Source organism: Rissa tridactyla, chromosome 1, assembly GCF_028500815.1.
Source record: "Rissa tridactyla isolate bRisTri1 chromosome 1, bRisTri1.patW.cur.20221130, whole genome shotgun sequence".
Taxonomy (NCBI): Eukaryota; Metazoa; Chordata; class Aves; order Charadriiformes; family Laridae; genus Rissa; species Rissa tridactyla.
Genome location: NC_071466.1, coordinates 20,597,781 through 20,623,417, shown reverse-complemented (window position 1 = coordinate 20,623,417; position 25,637 = coordinate 20,597,781). Strand labels below are relative to the sequence as shown.

General features: G+C 40.4%; 1 protein-coding gene across 1 annotated transcript; it reads left to right on the top strand.

Moving 5' to 3' along the window:
* The first annotated feature begins 924 nt into the window (after positions 1–924).
* On the top strand, positions 925–16,400 carry POGLUT3 (protein O-glucosyltransferase 3). The gene is made up of 8 exons (XM_054188321.1): positions 925–1,154; positions 8,822–9,019; positions 10,437–10,723; positions 11,143–11,359; positions 12,762–12,958; positions 13,911–14,105; positions 15,115–15,219; positions 16,086–16,400. The coding sequence occupies exons 1-8, from the start codon at positions 941–943 to the stop codon at positions 16,209–16,211; spliced, it is 1,539 nt and encodes a 512-aa protein (XP_054044296.1). The 5' UTR covers positions 925–940; the 3' UTR covers positions 16,212–16,400.
* Positions 16,401–25,637: the final 9,237 nt, after the last annotated feature.

The following is a 25,637-nucleotide window of genomic DNA, read 5'->3' as shown; positions in this document are numbered from 1 at the left end:
AGCGAGGAGGAATTTTAAATTATGTATTATTTTTTTCTTTTACAGCAGAACATAAGCTCTGTACAGAAGCTGATACAGGCACTAACAATTAATATGCTTTACAGAAATGTGAAACATCAAAAAGAGAGAGAAATATGAAACTTCAAGAGAAGTGTAGCCAGCAGGTCGAGGGAGGTGATTCTGCCCCTCTGCTCTGCTCTGGTGAGACCCCACCTGGAGTACTGTGTCCACCTCTGGGGCCCCAACACAAGGACATGGACCTGTTGGAGCAAGTCCAGAGGAGGGCCATGAAGATGATCAGAGGGCTGGAGCACCTCTGCTATGAGAACAGGCTGAGAGAGTTGGGGTTGTTCAGCCTGGAGAAGAGAAGGCTCCAGGGAGACCTTATAGCGGCCTTCCAGTATTTAAAAGGAGCCTACTTGAAAGCTGGGAAGGGACTCTATCAGGGAGCGTAGTGATAGGACGAGGGGTAATGGCTTCAAACTGGGAGCGCGTAGATTTAGATTAGGTATCAAGAAGAAATTCTTTCCTGTGAGGGTGGTGAGCCACTGGCACAGGTTGCCCAGGGAGGTTGTGGATGCCCCATCCCTGGAAGTGTTCAAGGCCAGGCTGGATGGGGCTTTGAGCAGCCTGGTCTGGTGGGAGGTGTCCCTGCCCAGGGCAGGGGGTTTTTCCCGACCCCCTCCCCCCCCCAGTGCTCGGACCCGGAGGCCGCTGCCCGCTCCCCTCCGCGGGCCCAGCCCGGCGGGGCGGCCGCACCGGGACGCCGAGACTTCCCGGCCCTTCCCGCGCCTCCCCCCGGCGCTGCCCGGCCCCGGCGGGGCGGGGAGCGGGCGGCGGCCGCCGGCGGGAGCGGGCTCGGGGCCGCGCAGGCCCGGAGGAGGCCCCGGCCCCCCGCTCCCAGCGGGCGCGGTCAGCGGGGCTCGGCGGCGGCGGGGCGATGGGGAGCCGGGGGGCGATGGGGAGCCGGGGGCTGCTGCCGCTGCTGCTGGTCGCCGCCTGGCCGCCGCTGCCGGGGTCGGCGGAGCCCGTTAGCGCCGAGCGGAGCCTGGCCTGGGGCCCCGGGCTGGACGCGGGGCCGGCCCTGCCCGTGCGGTACTTCTACATCCAGGCCGTCAGCGCGGCCGGACGCAACTTCTCCCGCTCGCCGCCAGGTACCGGGACGGGCACCGGGAGGCGGGGGGGGCCGGGGCGCAGACCCTGCCCGCGGACGCGGTTTCTCGGAGGAGCTGGTCAGAGCCGCCCAACCCTTTCCCTTTTCCCCTTTCCCCCTTTCCCTCTTCCCCGAGCCGGCCACCCCTCTTCCCTTTCACCTCTTCCCTTTCCTCTTCCCCCTGCACTTTTTCCTTTCCCTTTCCCCCTTTCCTCCTTCCTCCTTTCCCCTTCCCCTCTTCCTTCCTTCCCCCCTCCCGAAGGCTCGCTGTGCCGTCGCCGGTCCCGGCCCGCCCCCCCGCCGCCCTTCTCGGCATCGCCCGGGACACGCAGGTCCGGTGGAGCGCGGGGCACACGGTCGAACCCCTCGTTCCTCCTCTCCTTCCTCCCTCCTCTCCTTCTTCCCGTCCTTCCCTCGGGGGGGGAGCGGCCGAGTGCCTCCCTCCGCTGGGCTGTGCGTGGCACCCACAGCCTCCTCTGAAGGCGGGGGGGGGTTACAGCGACAAACCAGCGCGCTGGAAATAAAGCAGTGCTCCCGGAGCTGGTGGACGTGCAGACATCCCAGCGCCCCGCTCGGAAGCGCTATCGTAATTATCTGTAACGCTGCACACACACCAGTTGCATAAAATTTCCGTCTCGGTGAGCACGGCGCTCTGGGCTCCGTTACCTTCTGGTGCTCCGTTAAGGAGTAATTTTCGTCTCTGGTTTACTCAGCACAAGCACAAACCATCCCAGGACACTTCTCCCGAGGGTGGGAACCGGGGTTTGTTCTCGCAGTCTGGCAGTACGCTGCCAGTCTGATGGGCTCTGCTGCAAGGTGATTCCACATGCTCAATCAATATTAAGAGTTTTAATTTAGAGTAAAAATAACTTTTGCATCGCAGATTTCATAATGAAGGTAACCCTGAGATAGCCGCCCAGTGGAAATCCAGGGTTGCTAATTTCTGTAGGGTAGAGCTAGTTATTGTGCTCTGTATTATTTACTATTCCTCAAGGTGGTACTGAGAGGATATCTACCAAGCATGGCCAGCCGCTTCGCGTCCTGTAGTTAGAAGGCTCCAGCTTGTGAAATAAAAGAGCAAAGATCTATTATACAGCTTATGTCTTCGGTCTGACAAAACCCCAGATACTTCAGGTCTGGAGTTTCTCCAGCTGCTGTTGCGACGTGGTGCTGGGCTGCAGCGCGGTTCTGTAATTGGGCTGAAGAATGCAACTGCTCACTCACTGCCGGTGAAGCGGGGGCTGATCTCAGCTGCGTGGGGAGAGCCTTGGGTTCAAACAACAGGTTGCTAAAAGTAAAAAGGTGTGAGGCTGAACTGGATTCTTGTGCTAGTTTAAATCCTCCAAGATAAACTGATAGGACATGGGTACCGAGAACCTAGTTTTGCCCTCAGTGTGTTTGTGTATGTCTGTATTTATATTAATAAATTCAGTGACTTTGGCAATGTTTCCAGGTCATGACGCCTTCTGGCAAGGAGTGGTCTCCATTCATACCATGACATTCCGTAGGCTCCAAACCAAGGTGGTGCTGACAGGGAAGAGCAGTTGTCTCGGCCCATGTGAACTGCTGGGCCACGCCAAGAGCTACTTAAGAGAGTGCCAAGGGCCCTTGCACAATTTAGCGGTACAGCTGATCATGTTCCAGTGCACGAGCACCGTTTACTGTACTCATACAGACACGGGCTATAAAGTTCAGTTCTTAAATGATTTTAAGTATTCAAATTCTATTCATAAAATGTCAGGAAAAATTGCAATTAATAATATTTATTAAAGCACTGCCTTCCAATATAAACTAAATACATCTCAAAACATCCCTGCTGGGATAGCTAAATAAATCCGCATTATCACCTCCATTGCACAAACCAGAATAATGCCATCAGAGCTGTTAAGTCTTCCCATCTGTAAAACTTGTCCTGATCTATTACTAAATTCTGGTTTGTATGGATTAGAATTTCCGTCAAGTAGGTTAGTACTTACTGGTATCCAGTATGAAACTTATATAGGATAATTAGCAGATTTTCAATACAGATGAGTTATCTGAGTGTCAAGTCGAATCACCAGAATCACTGCACACCACACAATGATTTCGACCTACAGGCTGTAACTCTTTGACTCATGTTTTTAGGAAGATGTCAAATTGTTGTGGTTTAACCCCAGCCAGCAACAAGGACCACACAGCTTCTCGTTCACCCCCTCTTTGGGGTTGGGGGCCCAGAAGGCCAGGGAGAGGAGGGAGAAAAGGAGGGGAAGGGGAAAAAAACCACTTCCTGGGTTGAGATAAAGACAGTTTAATAGAAAAATAACATAAAAGGAAAATAATAATAATAATGGTAAAAGAATACACAAGACACTCTCACCGCCCAGTGAATTGGTTGCCCAGCTCGACTCGAGCAGAGATCGTAGATTCCCCCCTCCCCGGCCAACCCCCATTTATATGCCAAGCGTGACATCTATGGTATGGAATATTCCATTGGCCATTCTGTTGTTCTGTCTATGCTCCTTCCCAGCCTCTATGGGAAGCTGAAAAACACCCTTGAATAGTATAAACATCACTTAGCAACAACTAAACCAATATGCATTATTGACATTCCTTTCATACCAACTCTGAAAACACAGCAACCACTAGAAAGAAACTTAACTCGGTCTCAGCTGAAACCAGGACACAAATGCTGCAGAATTCACTCTCACTAGAAACAGTACTCCAAAGGTTAAAAAATCACTGCTGAAAATATAGAACTTATTTTTAATATAAACTGAACTGTATAATTGAATCCCCTTATCCTTTTTGCTAGGTTTTCCCCTAGATTTAGCAACCTATGGATTATTTAGTTAAATGAGGAACAGAAATTGTTACTCAGCTTTGAAGAAATATGTCTATTTGAACTACAGCTCTACACGTCCTCATGCAAAAGACCATTTATGAGGAAACCAACTCCCTGACATTTTCTTCTCAAGCCTTTCAAAAGACTTACCACAGTCCTAGTGTTTGTGCTGCACTACATTCAGTCTTCACAGTCTCTGAAGTCTCTGAAGTCTCTTCACTCTGATAGAGTGAAAAGCAGGTACTTTGGCCATAAAAGTATGGATCACACCAGAGGAAATTAATAAAATGCTGTCCCAACTGTCCTAGACCTGGGTATGTTGTCCTTCTCATTTAATAAAACTGTTCCCAGGTCTTAACCACAGGGGCTCAAGCTTTTGCAGTGTCATTCTAGTTGGCATTTATTAATTTTCTCTTATCCAAATCCAAGAGAAGTCTAATTCCATCAGAATCATTGTGAAGAATGAAAATTTAAATAGTCCTTTTCTTCTGAAGAAATAGTCCTTCCCTGTTGCCTTCTCAGCTGCCTGATACTCAAGGCTTGCCTCTCCTAGCTCAAGAATGGTCCCATGCCTACCAGCAGGAAATCAAAGAAAGATGTCAGGAGGCCCGTAGGGATGAACAAGGAGCCTCTGACTAAATGCAGACAGAAGAAGGAAGTGTACACGAGGTGGAAGCAGGGGCAGGTGACCCAGGAGGAATACAGAGAAGCTGTCTGATCACACAGGGATGGGGTTAGAAAAGCCAAAGCTCTTCCATAGTTGAATCTGGTGAGAATATGATGGGCAACAAGAAAGGATTCTACAAGTACATCAAGAGCAACAAGAGTCTAGGGAAAATGTGAACTTGCTGCTGAATGGGACAGGGGACCTGGTGACAAGTGACACAGAAAAGGTCAAGGTACTGAAGTGCCTTCTTTGCCTTAGTCTTTACTGGTAAGACCAACCTTCAGGAATCCCAGGCCCCTGAGACCAGAGGGAAAGTCGGGCACAAGGAAGACCTACCCTTGGTGGAAGAGGATCAGTTTAGGGAGCACTTAAAAGTCTGGACATACCTAAGTCTGTGCAGTCTGATGGCATGCACCCACAAGTGCTCGGGGAGATGGCTGATGTCATTGTGAAGCCACTTTTGATTATGTGTGAAAGATTACAACAAATGAGAGACGTTCCTGAAGACTGGAAAAAGTCACGTGAAATTCAATCTGAACACAAGAAAAAGGTGTTTTTATACTGTGAGGGTGGTCAAACACGGGAGCAGATTACCCAGAGAGATTGTGGAGTCTCCATTTGTGGAGGTACTCAAAACTCAGCAGGACACGGTCCTGGACAGCCTGCTCAGGCTGACTCCTCTGAGTAGGGGCATTGGACTACATGACCTCAAGAGGTCGCTTCCAAACTCAACAGTTCAGTGATTCTCATTATGTTGTGTTTCTCCATCACGCTTCTGTTATCAAGCGTTGCATGGCACAACATGATCTTGCACAGAGCAAAGAGCTGAAGGATATATTTAGAAAGAACCTGACTACTCTCTGAATAGTTCTGGATATCTGACTCATGGACAGTTTTGAAACTGGCTACAGGATTCGGGCTGATACAAGGAGGAGAAAACAAATGGGGAACCATAATTCATTGTTTCCTATAACTTCCTTTGATGCCTATAATTCTTGTGTTATCAGACAGAAGTTTTAACACAAATATCTTGTCCGTGATATGTAATCACATTTTGGAAAAAGAATTGCCTTAGGATGCTTTTAATGCAACAAATACCAGGATGTTTAAATGAGGGATTCCGCAGTCACGGAAAACATCCACTGAAGGCCATTAAAATTATATATATACAAGTTGTGATTTTTCATGTCCTTTTGTTGCAGGGGACAGTAATTTCAGAAGTATTCCTCTGTAATTTCTTTGTTCTTACTATCTTGCATTTCTCTGCTAGTGACAGTAGGATGCAAGATACTGAGCGGATCTTTGGTTTAAAGGTCAGTTTATGGCCTGTGATCATAGAATTGTTTGGGTTGGAAAAGACCTTCAAGATCATCAAGCCCAACTGTCAACCTAGCATTGCCAAGTCCACCACTAAACCAGTGTTCCTAAGCACCACATCTACATGTCTTTTTGAATACCTCCAGGGATGGTGATTCAACCACTTTCCTGGGCAGCCGGTTCCAATTTTGATAACCCCTTCTGTGAAGAAATTTTTCCTTTTCGTCCAATCTAAACCTCCCCCAGCACAACTTGAGGCCTTTCCTCTTGTCCTATGATCATACAGCCATTTTTACATTATGAGTGTAGTTCTACTCTACGTCATCTTGAAAGGTAATCAGTAGCTAAATGCCAAAAATACATGAAGGGGGCAAAGCTATACTTTTCTGCCTCTTCTCTGATGATGACTCTGCTGGTAGATACACCAGAACAAGTTGAGGAGCTCCCAAATTGGGAGCCAATCTGAATCAGTTCTGCTCACATAGATCCAAGCTGTAGAGATCCAAAGCCTTGACGGTCTTAGATCTAAACCAATATACCATTCATAGAAGTTGTTCTGGAGTTTAAGTGTGTTAGCATTGCTTGAGCTACACTTGTACTTGCCCAAGGAAATGTCACACTGTGTAACTGTACAGCTCATGTGTCCTCAGGCTAGTACCTAGAGCAAGCAGGGAGGTGTCCACTCATCATTCATCTGAAAAGGAAGTACCATGTATCTGGAGCAACTTTAACATTCCTCTACCTCTCACAAGTCAGAAGTGCACTTCGGGAAATCATTCGGGACTCACAGTCAAATGAGGGCTTCTCATGATAGATCTGCTAGCTACCAAAGACAAGACTCCGCGTTTCTTAGCCAGTGGGAGTGCTACTTGCCACACCGGCATTCCAAGAAGGAATGAACACTTACTTTGGCTTATTTCCTAAGTATGTTGTTGAACAAAGATATTTTGCCTGGCTTCATGGTATCTTTAGCTGGCATGGACTGTGAATAGTAAGAAAACTGAGGGCTGATTACAAATAATCTACATTTTATATTCTTACATTGGAAAACAAAGCAGAAGAGACGATGTGTTCAGCCTTGAGAGATTCTTCTGCTTACAGACATTGACCATATCATAGAATCACAGAATGGTTCGGGTTGGAAGGGACCTTAAAGATCATCTAGTTCCAACCCCCTGCCCTGGGCAGGGACACCTCCCACTAGACCAGGCTGCTCAAAGCCCCATCCAGCCTGGCCTTGAACACATCCAGGGATGGGGCATCCACAGCTTCTCTGGGCAACCTGTTCCAGTGCCTCACCACCCTCACAGTAAAGAATTTCTTCCTAATAGCTAATCTAAATCTCCCCTCTTTCAGTTTAAAACCATTACCCCTCGTTCTATCGCTACACTCCCTGATAAAGAGTCTCTCCCCATCCTTCCTGTAGGCCCCCTTTAGGTACTGGAAGGCTGCTATGAGGTCTCCCTGGAGCCTTCTCCAAGCTGAACAACCCCAACTCTCTCAGCCTGTCTTCATAGGAGAGGTGCTCCAGCCCTCTGATCATCTTTGTGGCCCTCTTCTGGACTCGCTGCAGCAGGTCCATGTCCTTCTTACGTTTGGGGCCCCAGAGGTGGACACAGTACTCCAGGTGGGGTCTCACAAGAGCATGTTTATTTATAGAGGGATCCACTCTGACAACAATCTCTGTAAGAATCTGAGTTAACTCAGAGTGACTGTTCTCTCTGTGAAGAGGCATGACGTGTTGTCCAAAAATACACATCTAAAATCATAAGGATTCTGCCTAATTTAACCTGGAGAGTCTTGGACAGTAATTGACTTGAGTCCGATTTCAAGATGCAGTGCTCTGCGGAAGACATGATTGATTGTTAAACAACTGTGGTACTTACATACCACATTGGTGCATTATCACTGTCCTGTTCATGGATACAAAGTATGTTAAGATATGGATTGTATAGGAATAACTGTAATATCTCAATCTTTTAGTGCTGTTGGAACACATTCAGACTTTAGTAACATCTTGATTTTATCTGGATTTTTTCAGGTCTGTTTCTTTCCGAATACTGTTTTGTGGTAACATTCATTACATTTGTTTGGTTTGCAATGGTTAGACTACAACATTTTGTGAATAATCTGTCCCTCTCTTTTTTGAAGAACAAAGTTGACGATTACTGTTTGTGACAGAGATAAGGGAATATAACAGATTTATGTTTATGCATACTCATGTTACGCCCAAAATATTCCATGCCCAGTTAATAAGTCACAGTGCATTAATGATGAAATGCTGGTGATCTTTAAGCACAGGTCAGACAGACGTCCAGGAAACATCACTCCTATCATTCTCTTATCCCTGCTTTTCAGTAGCTGAGACTTTAAATTTGCGAGACAGTCAGCTGCAGCCCAAAGGTGAACAATTTGTATCTGACTCCTGCATGCTGCAGCTGCCTTTCCACAAGCTGGCAAGTATTCTTTTCTCCTGTTATTTTAACTTGGCTTCCCCTCTCTCTTACTCTAGAGGAAATGATTGCTCCTCAGAGCACTAACTCAAAAACTTAATCTTAAACCTAATCTTTGCTTCAAAATACTGTTAGCCTTTCCTTCAATGTTGTAATCATTATTTAACTTTTTATCTCAATCTACAGGTTTTCCATTTATTAGGTATGTGATGATTGAGAAAATTTGGTAGGATGATCTTCCATCACTTGAAAATTATTTTACCGACTTGGTATAATCAAAAAATTTCCAGTGCAAAGTTAAATTAAATTCCATGGACATAATCCAGTAGAGTTTGCTCTCACCTATATTTCAGATATATGATTCTAATATCTTAAAATGCTTTTATCTGTTTTTATTTTCCTCTTTTCAGGAAGAACACAGTTTAAAGTGATAATTAAGGCACTTTCTCCAAAAGAAGTCACCAGAATTTACACCCCTCGCCCTTTGGATAGAAACGATGGCACATTTCTTATGCGGTATCGGATGTATGGGAGTGTCAGAAAAGGGTTAAAAATTGAGATACTTTACGGTGATCAGCATGTAGCTCAATCTCCTTACATTCTGAAAGGTAAGGGTATTTTTTTGATTTAATGTAATGTATGATGGTAGCTACAGAAATGCTATGGACTAATTTGTTGCTAGAGGAAGGACTGGGAAATTAGAGGTTGTTTTTCCCTTGTTCATGTGCTCTCCTCACAAATGTCCTCCTCATACAGAGAAGGAAGCGGTGACAATCTCCATGCATTGCTAAATTACAGGACCTGGATGCGTAAGCATGTAGATTATGGCCTCTGACATTAGGTGATGTGTCTGGACATCTCTTCCCTCTTGCATAAGGAAATGCATCTCTTCAGATTTGGTAGGAGACAAGAGAGCAATGCTTGTATTTTTATTGTTTTTGAGCGGGTATTCACTTAAACATTGGGTTATTTTTATCTAAAGCAGAAAATATTACCTGCAAAAGCAAGGAGTTTGTGTTGTTCCCAGCGGTTTATAATTCAAATGTCTGTGATTTCTAAAAAGTGTGATCCTTCATAACAAGAAAGACAGTATTTCTTTAACCAGACAATATTTAACTTTCTTTCCATTAGCAGAATTTAATTCAGTGCAGGTCTATACTATGGAAGAACTGTATAAAAGCAGGGAAAAACAAGGCAAATTATTCTCTCATTCCAGATCTGCTTCTTTAACTTCCGTCTCTTGCTCTCAAATGGACAGCTGTTTAGCAAAGAAAAAGATAATATAAAGTTACTTCTCTGGAGAATCTTGTTTCAGTACACCACTACTTCTAACGGAATTTGGTTGTGTTTTTTGATAAAATTTCCTATATACAAACTTAGAAATGTCTTCAAACTGAAATGAAGTTGTCTTGAGTCCTCAAGGCAGTAGTACGCCGCCTTTTTGCTGGTGCATATTTGCCAGCAGCCATGAAACTATGGCACAGGACAGAACCTGTTTTGATGAGAAGTCCATGAAGTAAGGGCTTTTTTTCCATGCTCTGTGAGGCTCTTACTTATACCTAAGCTCTCTGCTTCAAAAGGACAGAAAGAATAGTTGATTATACATAAAAGAAAACACCTTATGCCAGAGGTAAAGACTACTGTATCAAAGTTCTGAATTAGGCTAAAATTGCAGCTGTAATACCTGAGCTTTGGTAGTTCTGGACAGTTAGAACAATTCTGAATACCCCACATGGTTGGCAGGCAGCACAATAATGGAGCTTCGTTTTGCAGATGAATTTTACCCTGGTAAGAAAAAATGTAGTATTTTGATTTCTGAAAAGAGAAGAACATTGCTGTTTTCTCAGTTACACCTCTAAACCCCAGAAATGTTATAGGGTGGATGATTTCCGAGGAAAACTTTAGAAAACTTGGAATAAAAAATGTCAAGCCACTGTAATGTCTACATTTATATGCCCATGTGTTTGGGGAATTACGATTGATGTAGAATCACAAATACTACTCCCAGTGCTTCGTTTTCTGCAGGGCCAGTTTATCATGAATACTGTGACTGTCCTGAAGAAGACCCTGAGATCTGGCAGAACATTATGTCTTGTCCATCCCAAGAACCTCAGATTACAAAGGACTTCATTTCTTTTCCCACCATTGACCTTCAGCGACTGCTAAAGGAAATCCCAACAAAGTTCAGTCAAACAAGAGGTGCTATTGTTCATTACACTATTCTCAATAATCACATCTACCGTCGTTCCTTAGGGAAATACACAGACTTCAAAATGTTCTCTGATGAAATGATCCTGTCACTGGCAAGAAAGGTATCAGTTTTGATCATTTAAGACTATTAAGTCACATTCTAATATGGCAATACTGCATTTGTTGTTGTATCTCCAGATTTATAATTCCTGAAGTAAAATTTGACTTTTGTTTTTTCATCAAGCTGACAGTATCTTAGGGATAATGATGGCGGGGGGGCTGAGCTTGACAGTAAATGAAATTGCTAGGAAAGCTGCCGGGGCTAAGGCCCGACTCTGCGAGCCTTTTCCTGGCCTCTGTGAGTGTTCCTTTCATACTTGCTTACGGGGCAGAAACTTGAAATTCATACCTTAAGCTAAATCTATTAACTGTCTAGTAGGTTTACTGATCCTACACGACATAAAAGAATTGAGGAATATGTGCAAGAGTGACAAACAGCTTCTATCTTTGTGTTATTATCCTTTCTTGGGTACACATTTAGGTTCGTCTTCCTGATGTGGAGTTTTATCTTAATGTTGGAGATTGGCCAGTTGAGTATCGGAAAGCTAATGATACGCCTGGTCCCATACCTGTCATTTCATGGTGTGGCTCTGTGGATTCAAGAGATATAGTCCTTCCAACGTATGATGTAACCCACTCGACTCTTGAAACCCTGCGTGGAGTCACAAACGATCTCCTTTCTATTCAAGGAAATACAGGTAAATTATACATCGTGGATTAAAAAAAAGAATTTGCAAATTCCATCAAAGCAGCAAGTTGCATTTAAATAATATGTTAAAGTCTTTAGTTCACAAGTGCCTTAGGAGGTCTCTTAATACAAGCAAGGCTAGTCTTTACAGATCGTAAACACTTCCAACGCTGTTATGAAGGAGGTGTTTAATAAGGATTTAGAGCCAAAAGTTAAGTCCAGTTTACAATAATGGTGAAGTTTAACTTAAAAGTATCCAGAAGATAGCTACTGTGACCTGTCAAAAGAAAAGTAAATATAATTAAAAGCCCTTTCTCCTCAGTGAGGGACTGGAATATGTTTCTTCTAATCAAAGAGCAATCCCTTTCCTGACGGTGAGGTGGCCCAACGTTCTGGTTACATAAGAATGAATCTGAATCCTGAAAGAAGGAAACTAGTACTATGCTGCAGCCTCTTTCAAATAAGAAAATACTGTCTGTATAAAAAAATACCTGAGAGTGCAATCTTCTGACTCGTTTTTCTAGCTTTGAAGGAAAAGTCAGTTTTACTGACAGGTGTCTTCCCCCCTTCTCCCCCTGCCAAGAAATTCATGTATACTTAGGGATCAGACAAATGGCATGAACAATACCTAAGGAGTCTTAGTGAGTGAGTGAGGAGGTATTTCTTTTTATTTTATTAGTTCACAGTTTCTCTTTTCTTTACTAGTTTTTAAATTAAATATTTTCCTTAAATTATCCATTTGAAGCACTCTCTGTTTACTGATTTAGTGCAGCTGCTTTTCCAATTAGGACACAGTAAAAGCCTACTCCACTTTATCAGGTTCTTTAAGGAAATTTCCAGCAGAAGGATGAGGAAGGACATATTTAATGTTTTTAAAAGCAAGCAGTAAGCAAAGATGAAGTCTTTCAGGCTCTCGCTAAGTATCTTGAGGACACAGTAGCCATTTTTTTTCCTTTTTAAGTCATCATTAAGCGATTCCTGAAAGTCTTAACGAAATTGCTGGGTAACAGAAGTGGATTTTACTAAAGAAATTTTGGTCATTGTGGCAGGCTTTATGGATGAAGGATTACTTTAATTATTAGTACTTTACTTACATAATTTGATTATAATCCCTTATGTAGCTTTCAAGATATTTCAAGTTATTTAAATATAAAATTGTTGAGTAGAACAGCAATTATCTGCTTTTCCTTTTATAAGTGGCTCAGTTTCTAATCCCAAAATTCAAGCCAGAACTGGGAGTTAAAACCCTGTGATTAATAGGTGATTATGGATTCATGAGAAATCGTGCCGGTTTTACCATGTCTCTGAGTGTAATGCCACGGTCATAGCAAGTTCCTTATTTGCACTAAACATAAAATGAACATTTCCTTTTATCTGAACATTGCTTTTATCTTATCACTCAACGCTCATAGGCCCAATCTGGGAAAACAAAACTGAGCAAGCGTTATTTAGAGGTCGAGACAGCCGAGAGGAACGTCTACATCTGGTCAAGTTATCCAAGGAAAATCCAGATCTACTGGATGCTGGAATAACAGGATATTTCTTCTTCAGAGAAAAAGAAAAAGAGCTGGGAAAGGTTCCGCTGATGGGCTTCTTTGACTTCTTTAAGGTAGCAAGGACGTTGCAGTCCTGGATTAATTTTGCTGTCAAGTTCTTACCAACTGAAAAGACAAGGCTTACTTCTGCTAATTCCATTCAGTAAACAAAACAATTATGCGACACTGGGAACACTGGTCTATTTGGGGTAGACAGACCACCTGTAATCAAAGTCATAGCATGACACACTTCTAAAGAAAGCCACTATACCTTTTTCGTAGAGTCCCTTAGAGACAGTTCTTGGAGACTTATTTTTTTTAATAACTTGAGAAGTTTGATTTCTCACCATCAGAGTTTCTTCTGTTTGGGGTAAATATGAAAACAATGCACACAATCTCTGTCCATTGCAAGTACGTTATGGATTCACAAAGAGTCCTTGTAGTAACAACTTAGAAAAACAGATGGGTGTTTTTCTTGCACTTCAACACACAAATTCCATGGCAACAGAAGTATAAAAAGTAAAGCAGACAGAGTCCTGTAAAAAAATTATAATATATGGCAATTGGAAGTTCTGTTCCAGAGAATATATCAGAAATGCTGTAACAGCCAAGAGCATCTGCCAGAGCAGTACATTCATGGTTACTTCTAGTATAATGTTTCAGATTATTCTACTTAATAATACAATTTTAAGTCAAAATAAATTTTAATTTATGTATAGATTAATTTTATTTCCTTCCCGGCTCTACCCCTTTCTCTTTAGTACCCCAGCGCACTTTAATAGAATACCCATCAGGCAGTTCATGTGACACAAAAGTTCTTGACTGTCAGTCTTGGGTTGAAAACAAATCCTTTTTGCATTTTGTTATCCAGAACACCATGAAACTACACCTGCTTAACACTAAAACAGGTTTGAAGATAAGAATTAAGAAATACAATTATGTCTTGCCTGTGAAAATAATCTTCTATACAGTCAGTGTTCCGATTCAAAACATTTCTCCTCTTTTTCTTCTGTCTTCATGTTGTAGTACAAATACCAAGTGAATGTAGATGGGACCGTAGCAGCTTACAGGTTTCCATACCTCTTGCTGGGTGACAGCCTAGTATTGAAGCAAGATTCCCAGTACTATGAACACTTTTATATTGGATTAAAACCCTGGAAACATTATGTTCCAGTTAAGAGAAACTTAGAGGACTTGCTAGAGAAAATAAAATGGGCTAAGGTAAGTTTCATTACTAATTCAAATTCAAAGTGATAAACAAACATGTAAACAATTTATGTTAATGCTCTCTTCTTTTTGTACCTCCACATACATACTTTACATCAACTTTACTGAGATCATGGGATAAAGGAAGTACATTTTGTTGTTAGTGTAAGATGGGAAGGCCTTAATTCAAGTAACCATCTCTATTCAGGGAAATACTTAAGAATTCATTTTAGGTATGTGCAGAAATGTTTCATGAGTCAGAGCATTAGTATACTGACTAATGCGGGTAATTGTCAAAGAAACGCCCAGAATCCTAGATACTACTTAATTAATTCTATCACTTTTTTTATGGTCCTGGCTAGAAGTCATTGCATGTTCTGTTTGAATGTACAAAAAAATCACTGCTCTGCAACATGCTCAGAATGAGAGGCTGGGATTCTGTAAACTAAAAACGGATAAAATTATGGGATCAAAACCACCATTTGTGCTTTAAGTTTAGCTATTAGGTTAAAGAACACAGGAAAAGTTTCTGTTCTGAGGGTACTGTAGTTCTTCATAAAGAATCAGATGAAAATACTAAAAGCTTTGAAATATAGACCTAAAAAACTTGAGAGTAAGTACATGAATTCAAGCAGTTATTTTTAAAAGGAAGACACTGAATTCAGTTGCACAGGAGAGGACAACTGCTGTGGCTTTGTCTTCTGTAAAACCGTGTGGGAGATGTCAGACCTGATTTTGAAGAGGTTTGTGGCTTGGACAAAACAGTAGTCAACTGAGTTTTCAAAATTGTACAATTATCCATGAAAGTTGTTATTGATAGCCCTGAGGTACCAGTTATGACCATAAAAGCAATCCAGTATTTTTAAAAAATCTGCAATTTAAAGAGTGCCTTTGCAGTCTACCAATAATTGCGCGTAAGGTTGCAGATTTGAATAGCCCTTTTAATAAAACTTCTAATGCCAGCCAGGCTTTCAGTAACTCACTGATTGCTCTATTATTCATTCATTTCATCTCAATTTTCCAGGAAAATGATGAAGAAGCAAGAAAAATTGCTAAAGAAGGACAATTAATGGCAAGAGAATTACTTCAGCCTCACAGACTTTACTGTTACTATTATAAAGTGCTCCAGGTTAGTACAATATATCACTTTATTACTTTCCCCCAATTGCTTCTGCTACCAATGCTACAAATTTTATATTCAGTCCTCACTTGCATCAATAGCAGACACAGTTCATATTATTCACAGGAGATCAGTGTGAAGAGCTTAGCTAAAACCTGCTTCTTCATTGCAGAGTCAACCTGACATAATAGTTGTTTTACAGAATCAGATATTTTAATTTTTTTTTGTCCCCATCCCCACATTCAGACTTGTTTTCAGTGTCGCTTGATATGTGGTTTCTAATAGACTTAGGAGATAATCTGTATACAACTTTCTTCCTTTTTTGGAAGGAAGTTGAGCCCTCATGAGCTACTTCACTGTATTACGAAACGATGAATACATGGAAAAGAAATTCCAGAATTATGGCTAGTAGAGTGGTAAGGGGTGAAGCAGCCAAACAGTCATTGCCTCCCTAGGAGATGCAAATCTCTAGTGAAAGAAGTTTCTGTTCTCTGAAAGTACTAATTTCTTTTTCCTGTTTTGCTATGCAGAGTTATATCCCATCTTGAGCAGCCAGAGGTTGACACAAAGTTTGGAACTGTTCATTGTACAAAAATGACAGCATTACCTGCATAAAGTAGTTAGAGGCACAAATAATGGCAATATTGAAATTACCATTAATAATAGGACAGGGGAAAACATTAAAGGTGGTTTTCAGAGGCAATGTATCCTATTAGTAGGTGTTTTATAAAAACACCATGTAAACAGGTTGTAAACAATGACATAAGGAGCCTGAATAAAGGCAAGCTTGTGAGTGGAAGGGAGGAGGAAAAATCTGTTTCATGAATTATACGTTGGTGCTTATAGCATTCTTAAATGTTGTTTACATATTTCAGAAATATGCCAAACACCAAGCCAGCAAACCTGAAATACGGGATGGAATGGAACTTGTACCTCAGCCTGATGACAGAGACTCAGTGTGCAGCTGCCACAGAAAAAAGCCTTTAAGGGAAGATCTATAACTGTACCGGATGGAGAAAATCACCCACTTACAATGCAAGAATTTAAATAGGAATTAAGCTGTGAAATCTAAGACACTTAATGCACTAGCAAACATTCTTAGTTATGTATTCTTCTTGTATTTCCATATCCTTTTTCACACTGACTCTGATCTACAATGTTGGTTCCCACAATTTTGTCTCCATGGCCACCACCAGACAGATACCGAGCCTGTAATGGGCAGTGTCTAGGGAATCTGTTTGATGTACTGCATCATCAGGAAGAAGAGCACAGTCCTGCTCATGTTCCAGCTGGGACCTAGTCACCAAAGTTTTATGAGGAACCAGTCATCCACAAAAGATCTTCCATGAGTCAATGCAAGTTATTCTAAAGGAGCATTTGCAACATACTAAAACAGTGTTATGATTTCTTCATAAAGTTTACCTCACTGTTAGATTGTTTCTTGTATACAAAACAATTTTCTAATTAGACAAAGAAAATGAATATTTGAGATTTACAGATACCAAATCCGGTGTTGCTCTGAGATTTTTTTGTGGTCTATGACAGATAACAGAATAGAGAACATGATATAATATTTATCAATTTCAGAGGAAAATGGAGAGGAGGGGGAGAGATGAGAATAATATTTTTATAAGCACCATGGCTGTGAATCACCAAAATGAAGTGCTGCTTTAAAGCAGACTGTGTAGCTATCACAAACACAGTGCTTTGAGTGCCAAGACACCACTCTGAAGACCTGTTCCCTGCCAGTGACCATATTTGTGAATATAGGCACATGCACAAAAGAACATAGGAACTTCAGGTGAGCACGGGTGAAATACTGGTGTCATAGTTCAACAACACAGTCTACAGTATGCTAGGCTACCTGAATATTCACACATCTGAAATTGAGTGAATTGTTTTGGTTCAATCATATGACAGAAAAACCTATGCTGTACTTTCTATGTAATAGTCTAGGGCTTAGAGACCTTACTAAATAACTGGGAAGCCAGTTGTCCTCCTTGGTTTGATTCAAAGCCATTTTTCCAGAGAGTGCCTTAGCTTCAGAGTGGAGAAGAGGTCTTCAGGTCTTCCACTGAAGTTGTGCAGCCATGAAGCTAACAATTCAAAAGTCATACCATAAAGTGTGCCTTTGGGTGGGGCGGAGTAATAATCCTAGTCCTGGATGAGACTCCCAATACCTCTGTTGATTTTTACCCAAGTTTGTCTACTTCAAAATGCATAAACAATCCTGGAAGGAGCCATCAATAACAAGACCAATGCTCACAAGCACCCATTTCTGTCCTCTGCGTTTTCATTTTGGCTAATGTAGGCTGCCTGAGCAACTTCCTACTCAGCTATACTCAGATAATGTCTTTCATGGTTACCAAATTCTCCCCATGCAAAAAGGAATGGAAATGTCTTAAGATTGTGCTTAGGTGCACAAAATCTAGTGCTCTACACCTCATACAGGCTTCATTCTTGGTTCTACACTGCAAGTTACTCTCATGAAATACATAAAACAACATTTCTGCCCTCGAACAGGAAGAAAAACTAGATTTTTCTGTATGCTAAATATGGAAAGAACTTCAAGTTTCTGAAGAGATTAATGCAGCTGTCCATCAGTCATTTATTACATTCTGCCAGTTCAGAAAAAACCTGAAACACGTTGCTCTATCCATCATCCTCTTTGTTCTGGTTCTAACACTAATATATATAGAGGTGGTATTTTTATTTAGCATGACAGTCCGAGAACTTCAGACTACAAATATATGTTCGGCTCATCTGACAAAATTTTCTACATCAAAATTCAGGAACGGGGTTCCATTGCTGAAGCTGACACTTAAAACTGAGTCTGTGCTCCTCTCCGTGTACAGTCATTTTTACTGTATAATAATCTTATTTTGTGATATTATCCATTATACCAAGTGCATTTTATATTCACCAGTATTTATGGAAGTGGTGTGCTCAGCAAAGGCAATTAAGCATACCAGATGGTTGAAGCAACAAAGTTTTCCACCTCTCACACACATATTTCAAACCAAAAGTCCAAAAATGATCTGTTTATATTTTTAAAAACGAGAGGGAACAGGGGGAGTCACGATGCATATGTTGGGTTCTTTGGAAGTATCTGTGTAGGAAAACTTGCCTGGCTTGAAACAGAAGTCTTTCACACTGGAAGAAGAATCAGATAAAATTTAAATGGTCGTGAATATAAATAAATGTGAATATTTCATCCCTCCTTTCTTCCCTCATAAAAAGGAAAAAAAGCCATTCTAAATTCATCTCTGCCAAAAAATCTCCTTGCTTTTGTAATAAGCATCCCTTCAAAGCAAAGACTAGTTTGTCACAGAATGCCTTACAGATGCTTTAATAGCTTAGAGGCAAGAAATATCCTGAAAAATATGAATACATTCATCTTCCTGCCAAAACTAAAAAACAGTAGAGACATGGTAGAACTTTCATTAAAAGTGCTTAGTCATTTGAGAAAATCTGGTTCAATTTTTAACTACAGATTTCCAAAGATAAAAGAAGGTAAGACAAAGCCTCTCTTCTTTCCATTGGTGGTACTATATGCGATTTAAATTGTAATGAAAAGCAATCGTAACAATTGCCCTTCCAGGCCAGAAAAGATGTCAGATCTATTTTAGTTTGATGACAGGATGATACTCATTGGGCTGGTGTGTTACAGGAATAGCTAAATATTCAGTAAAACCTGTTTGTACAAAGTGTAATACATCCATTACACAGTATTTTTAAGCAACATACATACACTGGAGTTTCTATTACTCTATAGTAGTTCTTGAAGAGCAACTGAGTAAATCTCTTGTACATCTAGCAGTTGGTGGTAATTTAAAAAAATAGTTACCATACCACAGTACTGAATTTTGCTACAGTAATTTCAGCTTTTAATGCACAATGTAGGATTTAATATAGAGAGTAAAATTTGTCCTGTTTTAATCAATGGTAGTCATCTTTAACACACTGTAGAACTTATCACTGATGATGGAGACAGGTTTATTTGTTTGAAATAGTATGTCCTGAAGTCCAGGGCCAATATTTTCAAACATGGGAATCTAAATAGAAGTGGTCTGACTTCCAAAAATGTTGGTCATGTAGTGTCTTTACTTAAGGTTCCTTATTTTCATATTGCTTTAACATTAACGGTAGTTTCATAGAGTGAACACTCCAGAAAATTAGTCCTTTTATGTTTTGTCGCATCTATGTCCTAATATATTTAGGCACCCACATTTGGAAATACTCACCCAACCTCAGTTTCACCTTGAAATAAGAACTAGTAAATCACGATCCGTTGAACATAAAGGAGATATAAATTCAGTACATTTTTAGACTGTATTTTTGAGATTTACCTCAAGATAACTAATGTACTAGTTTCATGACAGTATTGTGCCAGATCTGCCTTGTAGATTCATAATTAAAAAAAACCCATAATCAAAGCTTGCCAGATGGAATGTTAGATTCAAGCATCCTGGGAAGCATACGCCCGACATTTATTACATTAGAAAGTAAATTATTTAGTTAGGGAGGAGAGCTGACAGGGAAAACATACATCACCTGTTTGAGCATGTTTGAGAAGCTTGCAAAGAAATGATAATAAGGAAAAGAAGCATTACATAAACCTAGGACATTATCAGCTCCTTTACCACTTCAGTTTTTCAAAAGTTTTCTCTTGCAAGGGCAGTGATGAAGTGCAAGATTTTATATAAATAAATTATTGTTTAATTTCACAGGATTTAACCACAAGAAACTTCTTGTCTGTGAATACTTTTATAGCATTTTAATGAGGCTCTGAGTACTAATGCTTGCTGTTTGTTTTGAGTTGTTAAAAATGTAAAAAAATTATACTATAGAGACTTATGCCACTAATTTTGTATTTTGCTGTAAGAATAAGGGAAAAAGGATTATTTTGCATGTCTGTATGAAGACATTTGAGACATCTGTAGCACATACCTTAATCGATTCTCATCATGTGAGTGGTGATAAGCAAGAGATGTATTAGCAAGAGTGTGGCCATCAGGTGAAGGGAGATGTTTCTTCCCTCCCGTTTGGCAGTTGTGAGACTGCAATCGGAGTACTGTATTCAGTTGTGGACTCCCCTATACAAGAAATACATTAACATAGCGGAGCAGATACAGCTGCCAACCACCAAGGTGACAAAGGGGTTGGGGCGCATGAAGTACGAGGAGAAGCTGAGTGAGGAGGGTTAGGTGAGCCTTAAAAACAGAAGGCAAGGGAAAGATTACCTTGTTGACCTCTAAAGTGAGAGCGTAGAAAAGATGAAGCCAGCCTTCTCAGAGGTAGACAGCAGAAGGCCTACAGACAACAGACACTAGCTGCAAGACAGGAAATTCCAATTAGATAAGGGAAAAAGAAATCTTCACACTGATATCCCCAAGGAGATTAAGCTTCGTCTATATGACCTCCAGATGTTCATTATTCTATGAACTACATTTTGCTCATACAACAAGCATTTATCTAATCACATAGCAGGAGGATAAAAACATCCAGTTCTTGAGTGTCTCCAAGAGGCAATGTAACTTTTCTGTGCTGACACTTCTGACACTATTCATGTTTATGTCTCCCTTGATAATATTGACTAAGTTTTGCAGATACTTTAATGTTGCCTCACAAGGCTATAAAATTATATATTAATATTATATATTATTACTATATATTTTGACAATATACCATAGTCATGCAGTACATAGAGGATTTGACAGAAATAGGACACTTTGATTTGTCATTACCTGCTTGGACTGATTCAAAGTGCAAGACCTGCTCTTTCAAGAAGCTGAATATACACTTTACATGTATGAGATAATTACAAAAGATTTTGAGTACAGTTATGAACCAAAGTAATTAATTTTAAGCAGTCAATAGGAATATTACAAATAAAGTGTATTTATAAGTTATAAATATGCTTAAATGCCAGCATACTTTGTAGGCCACTGGTGAGTGATCATTACATATTCCCACTTATTATTACATATCCCACTTCCAACACTAAAAAAATCAGTTAAGATCCATCTGTACCACAGACGTGCAGTGTAGCATACAGATACTCAAGACAGCTCAGCAGAATACTAGAAGGGCTCACCTGAAATAGGACAGAGCTTCACATGGTAACCTTCCTGGAAGCTGGAAACCCATGGAATACATTATTCTGCATGGAACCTGTCTAAAAGCTGATCAATTCCTGCTATACTTGTGAGAGTAATTTCCACTACAGCTTATGCAACTCAGAGACGTTGTTTAGCATTAGCAGATGTTGTTGCTTACCTTTGGGTCAACAGTAACCACACTTCCAGCTGCTCTTTTTCCCCCAAAATGTTATACCCAAGAAAAAAAAATATATTTTTCTCCCCAAGCTGTTATACCACTCCAACTGTAGAGATATGCCACCTTATGGTGGCATAGCCAGGATAAACCAAAATGGTTGCTACCAAGTTAGCATCCTGAAGGTCTAACACCTGATTTCATCTTGCATGTTACTCTGTCGTGCTTTAACCCCAGCCAGCAACCAGGACCACGCAGCTGCTTGCTCCATCTCCCCAGTTTGGATGGGGGAGAGAATCGGAAGGGTAAAAGTGAGAAAACTCATGGATTGAGATAAAGACAGTTTATTAAGTAAAGCAAAAGCCGTGCACAAAGCAAAGCAAAACAAGGAGTTCATTCACTACTTCCCATCAGCAGGCAGGTATTCAGCCATCTCCAGGAAAGCAGGGCTCTGTCATGGGTAACGGTTACTTGTGAAGACAAAACACCGTTAACTCCAAATGTCCCCCGCTTCCTTCTTCTTCCCCCAGCTCTGTATACTGAGCATGACGTCCCATGGTACAGAATATCCCTTTGGTCAGTTGGGGTCAGCTGTTTCGGCTGTGTCTTCTCCCAACTTCTTGTGCCCCTCAGCCTGCTCGCTGGGGCGGTGTGAGAGGCAGAAAAGGCCTCGAGAGCTCAGCAACAACGAAAAACATCAGTGCGTTGTCAACACTATTTTCATCCCAAATCCAAAACATAGCACTATACCAGCTGCTAGTGACAAAGTAACTCTATCCCAGTTGAAACCATGATATACTCTCACCAAAATTTTCACTGTTGCAACAGAAAGAGATTTGAATATTTTATTAATTTTACCATGGAAATCTGCTGACAGAGTGAAAAATGGTTTAGAGCTAAAATTGTGTTTGCTTCCAAGTGATGATGTTTTCGCTCCTATGCTTAAAACCATCAGCTGTTACCACAGGAAGAAGGTAATTTTGTCAGTAAAGTTCATTTCATTTAATGAATTTTTAAAAAAACAACACACAAACCAAACCGTAATATCTCAAACCAAACCAAAAAACACTCTGCAGGTAAAAGTTGTTACTCTTTTAAAGAAAGATGGCTGTTACAGATACTTTGATGCTTCACTTCACTACAAAGTGAAGGCAAAGCATGAAGGGAACTTCACAAGCAAAATAAGTTTAAAGGGATACTTCAGGAATAGTCTATACCATATTACTGTACACTAATAATGAACTCCAAGATTACGTAATTCACAACAGTGAAATTAAGAGTCAGGGTTATACGATAAGATTTTATCCACTAAAATACAAGATACAGAAGAATCAAGAAAACATCATCTCTCTGACATAACCACTCAAGCAAAATCCTGTACAGAGATTCAACTCATTCTGGCAGGTGTCCTTAAGACAGTTTACTTCTGCTGTTTGGTAAGGCGAGTTATTTTAAAAATGTCAGAAATGTACGTTGCTGATAGAAGCTACATCTCTGCCAATAAATTCTGCTTTCTTCTGCCCTACGAATGAAGCTACTTTAATGTGGACTAACCCCCGCTGACCCAACTCCAGCATGCCTTTTCACACTACAACCATTCCATCTTACTTACAGACTTTGGCATTTCCTCTGTTCCCTGAAAGATTCACTTGTGTCTGGAAGGTAATCAACAGTCACACTGATCCAAAACTTCCTGCAACTGAACTTGAAAAGTAGGTGTAAATTTGAAATACCTGATTTGTACTTAGTGATAATTATCTTTTCACTCTTTAAAAAAATCCAGGCATTTAAAGGTGTTACAGAACATGTAGATATGACTTCATAACATACGGTAAATATTTGGCAATACTTAAATGCAAGTAGTACATATATAAGATGCAGAATAATTCCGAGCATTTCTCATTAAATAGTTTCTAAGTTCTGATTACCTGGAGGAAAAGAAATTTTCCTGTGATAAAATGTTGTATCAAATAAAAAATATTCCTAAGGATCCAGAAAAACTACAGTTTTTTCCTGACTATTAATAATACTATATATATAGTGAACTGCTCACTGGAATTAAGACCACGGCTATTGCTATTTACTCTTTTGCAAGATAGTATATTTCACTTGTCACAGTTCCATTCCAGTCACAGAAACACACACTAGCAATTGGATCTTTTCTTTCAAAATGAACAGAGACACAGGAAAATTAGCTTTTCCGTGTAACACTCGAACTAATCAACTCAAAACAGGCAATCAGTGCACTGGAAGCTGCCAATCTGAATGAGGTCTCCTCTAGGGACAGTTACTATCTTATGCCTATTCATGAACCAAATGAAATGAAATCTTGGGGAAGTCCTTCATGATCTCACAGCTCTAAGTACCATTAGCAAACAAATTCAAGCATTTCTTTGAATCTGATGATTGAACTACCCTCATAATCAGTAGATGTTTTCTCCATTCCAGTCACAAGACGTTATCACTCCAAAGCCAAACAATTCTTCTGCCCATGAGTTATCACCTTCAGCCTTCTCAAGCAACTATGGTCCACTATCAAATGTGTTTGCTATATTAATTTAATATTAAGTTACACCCTGCTTTGATGACATGCACTAATGTGTAATAGTTGTCAAACTGGATCTGTTAAGTAGGTTACTAGGTGCAGTTGTCATCAGTTCCTTGATGGATTGTCTTGTTAAGGAAGCCATTATAAAATCACTTATGATGGGGAATACAAATGATATTCACACAGAAAAGCCAAATTTTGGTCCCATTAGAGTAAATGGCATAGGATTTTTGCTGAGTGCATTCATATTTGTAATAAAAAATAAGGTCTAGAAGGTTACTTGATCCAATGAAAACATTAAGTGAGGGAAAAGCAAATGAAAAATTAGCTTGAATATCTTTGGGTCTGAGACACAGGATATCTTCTAAGACTAGCCAGGCAGTCCCTATTTCTAGGGACTTAATAACTTGACAAATTGTCCCCTAAATCAGTTCCCTTGAATCACTCCATCATTTGTCAAGACTAGCCAAAAAACCTAAAGCAAGTAAGAAATGATATGCAAAACCAGCAAAATTATGGAGAAGAAAGTCTTACTGCTTGCCAGTTAGGTTGATTTCTTATTGTTACACCATCAAGTACAATTTTAACAATCTATGCTCAGATATGAAGAGCTTAATGAATGTGGCCAATAAACTATGTAATTTTCAGGGCAAACTCTCACTGAACTCATAAAATTGGCCCTTGAAAATCACATCATATCAGACTGTAGTCTCTTACATGTTTCTGAGTTCTACAGAAAAACAGAAAATATGTGTTCTGGGGCTTCTCGCTTAAAATGCTTTGGCTTTTACTGCAAAACTGTGTTAATTAACCATCTTATTAATTTTGGACCTTTTGAAGTGAATCACTGTGTTACATTGTCCCAAATTAATAAATGTTAAAATCCCTTTCCCATAACTCAGCTATATCATAGGAAATAAATATTTTCTGATTAAATAAATATATTCTGATAGTCCCCAAAGACTTAAAATGGGTTGCCTGAAAAAGGAGACAGAAAGAACTAAGCTAAGGCTCTGTTTCACACAAGAAACACTGTATATTGGATTGAATCAAAACCTATAAAGTTTCTCCTCTTTCCCTTCTTGAAAAATCATCAATTCATGAAGAATCAATTGTTCATTGACTGCTGAGACAGTCTTTCCTTTGGGAAAGGAAAAAAGCAAAGAAAACAAAGTCCTGAGTTGCAAAATTAGTGCTCTGACTTCACAGGAACACTTGTTCCTGGCATGGAGCTGGCAGATTCTCCCTCGGTTAGTGTTTCAAGATCTGAGAACCATGACACCTCTCCTGGTATTTCCCTATTACCAAGCAGAATTTACCCACAGTAGAGAAACCAGCCCCTGTGTTTTCAGTTACGTTAGCACTCATTACAGAGTCCTCTCCGTTCTACCAATGAACAATGTCATGTATTTATCTTTATAGCTACCTATTTGTATAATGTACATACATTTTGTATTCTTCCCATATTGTCAAACTAATACTTGTCTGGATTTAGCTTTGCATTTTAATTTAATATGAAATTACATGTAATTACTTTCTGTAATAAATTTTAATTTGGAGTACTGATGAAGATGAAGGCCTCTGGCAAGATCTGGCTCTTAAA

Bases quoted from the DNA above. Each gene is read 5' to 3' on its own strand.
- POGLUT3 (XM_054188321.1), top strand. From the start codon at position 941: ATGGGGAGCCGGGGGGCGATGGGGAGCCGGGGGCTGCTGCCGCTGCTG. The intron at 1,155-8,821 runs GTACCGGGACGG...TCCTCTTTTCAG, and splicing joins CTTCTCCCGCTCGCCGCCAG to GAAGAACACAGTTTAAAGTG. The intron at 12,959-13,910 runs GTAGCAAGGACG...TTCATGTTGTAG, and splicing joins GCTTCTTTGACTTCTTTAAG to TACAAATACCAAGTGAATGT.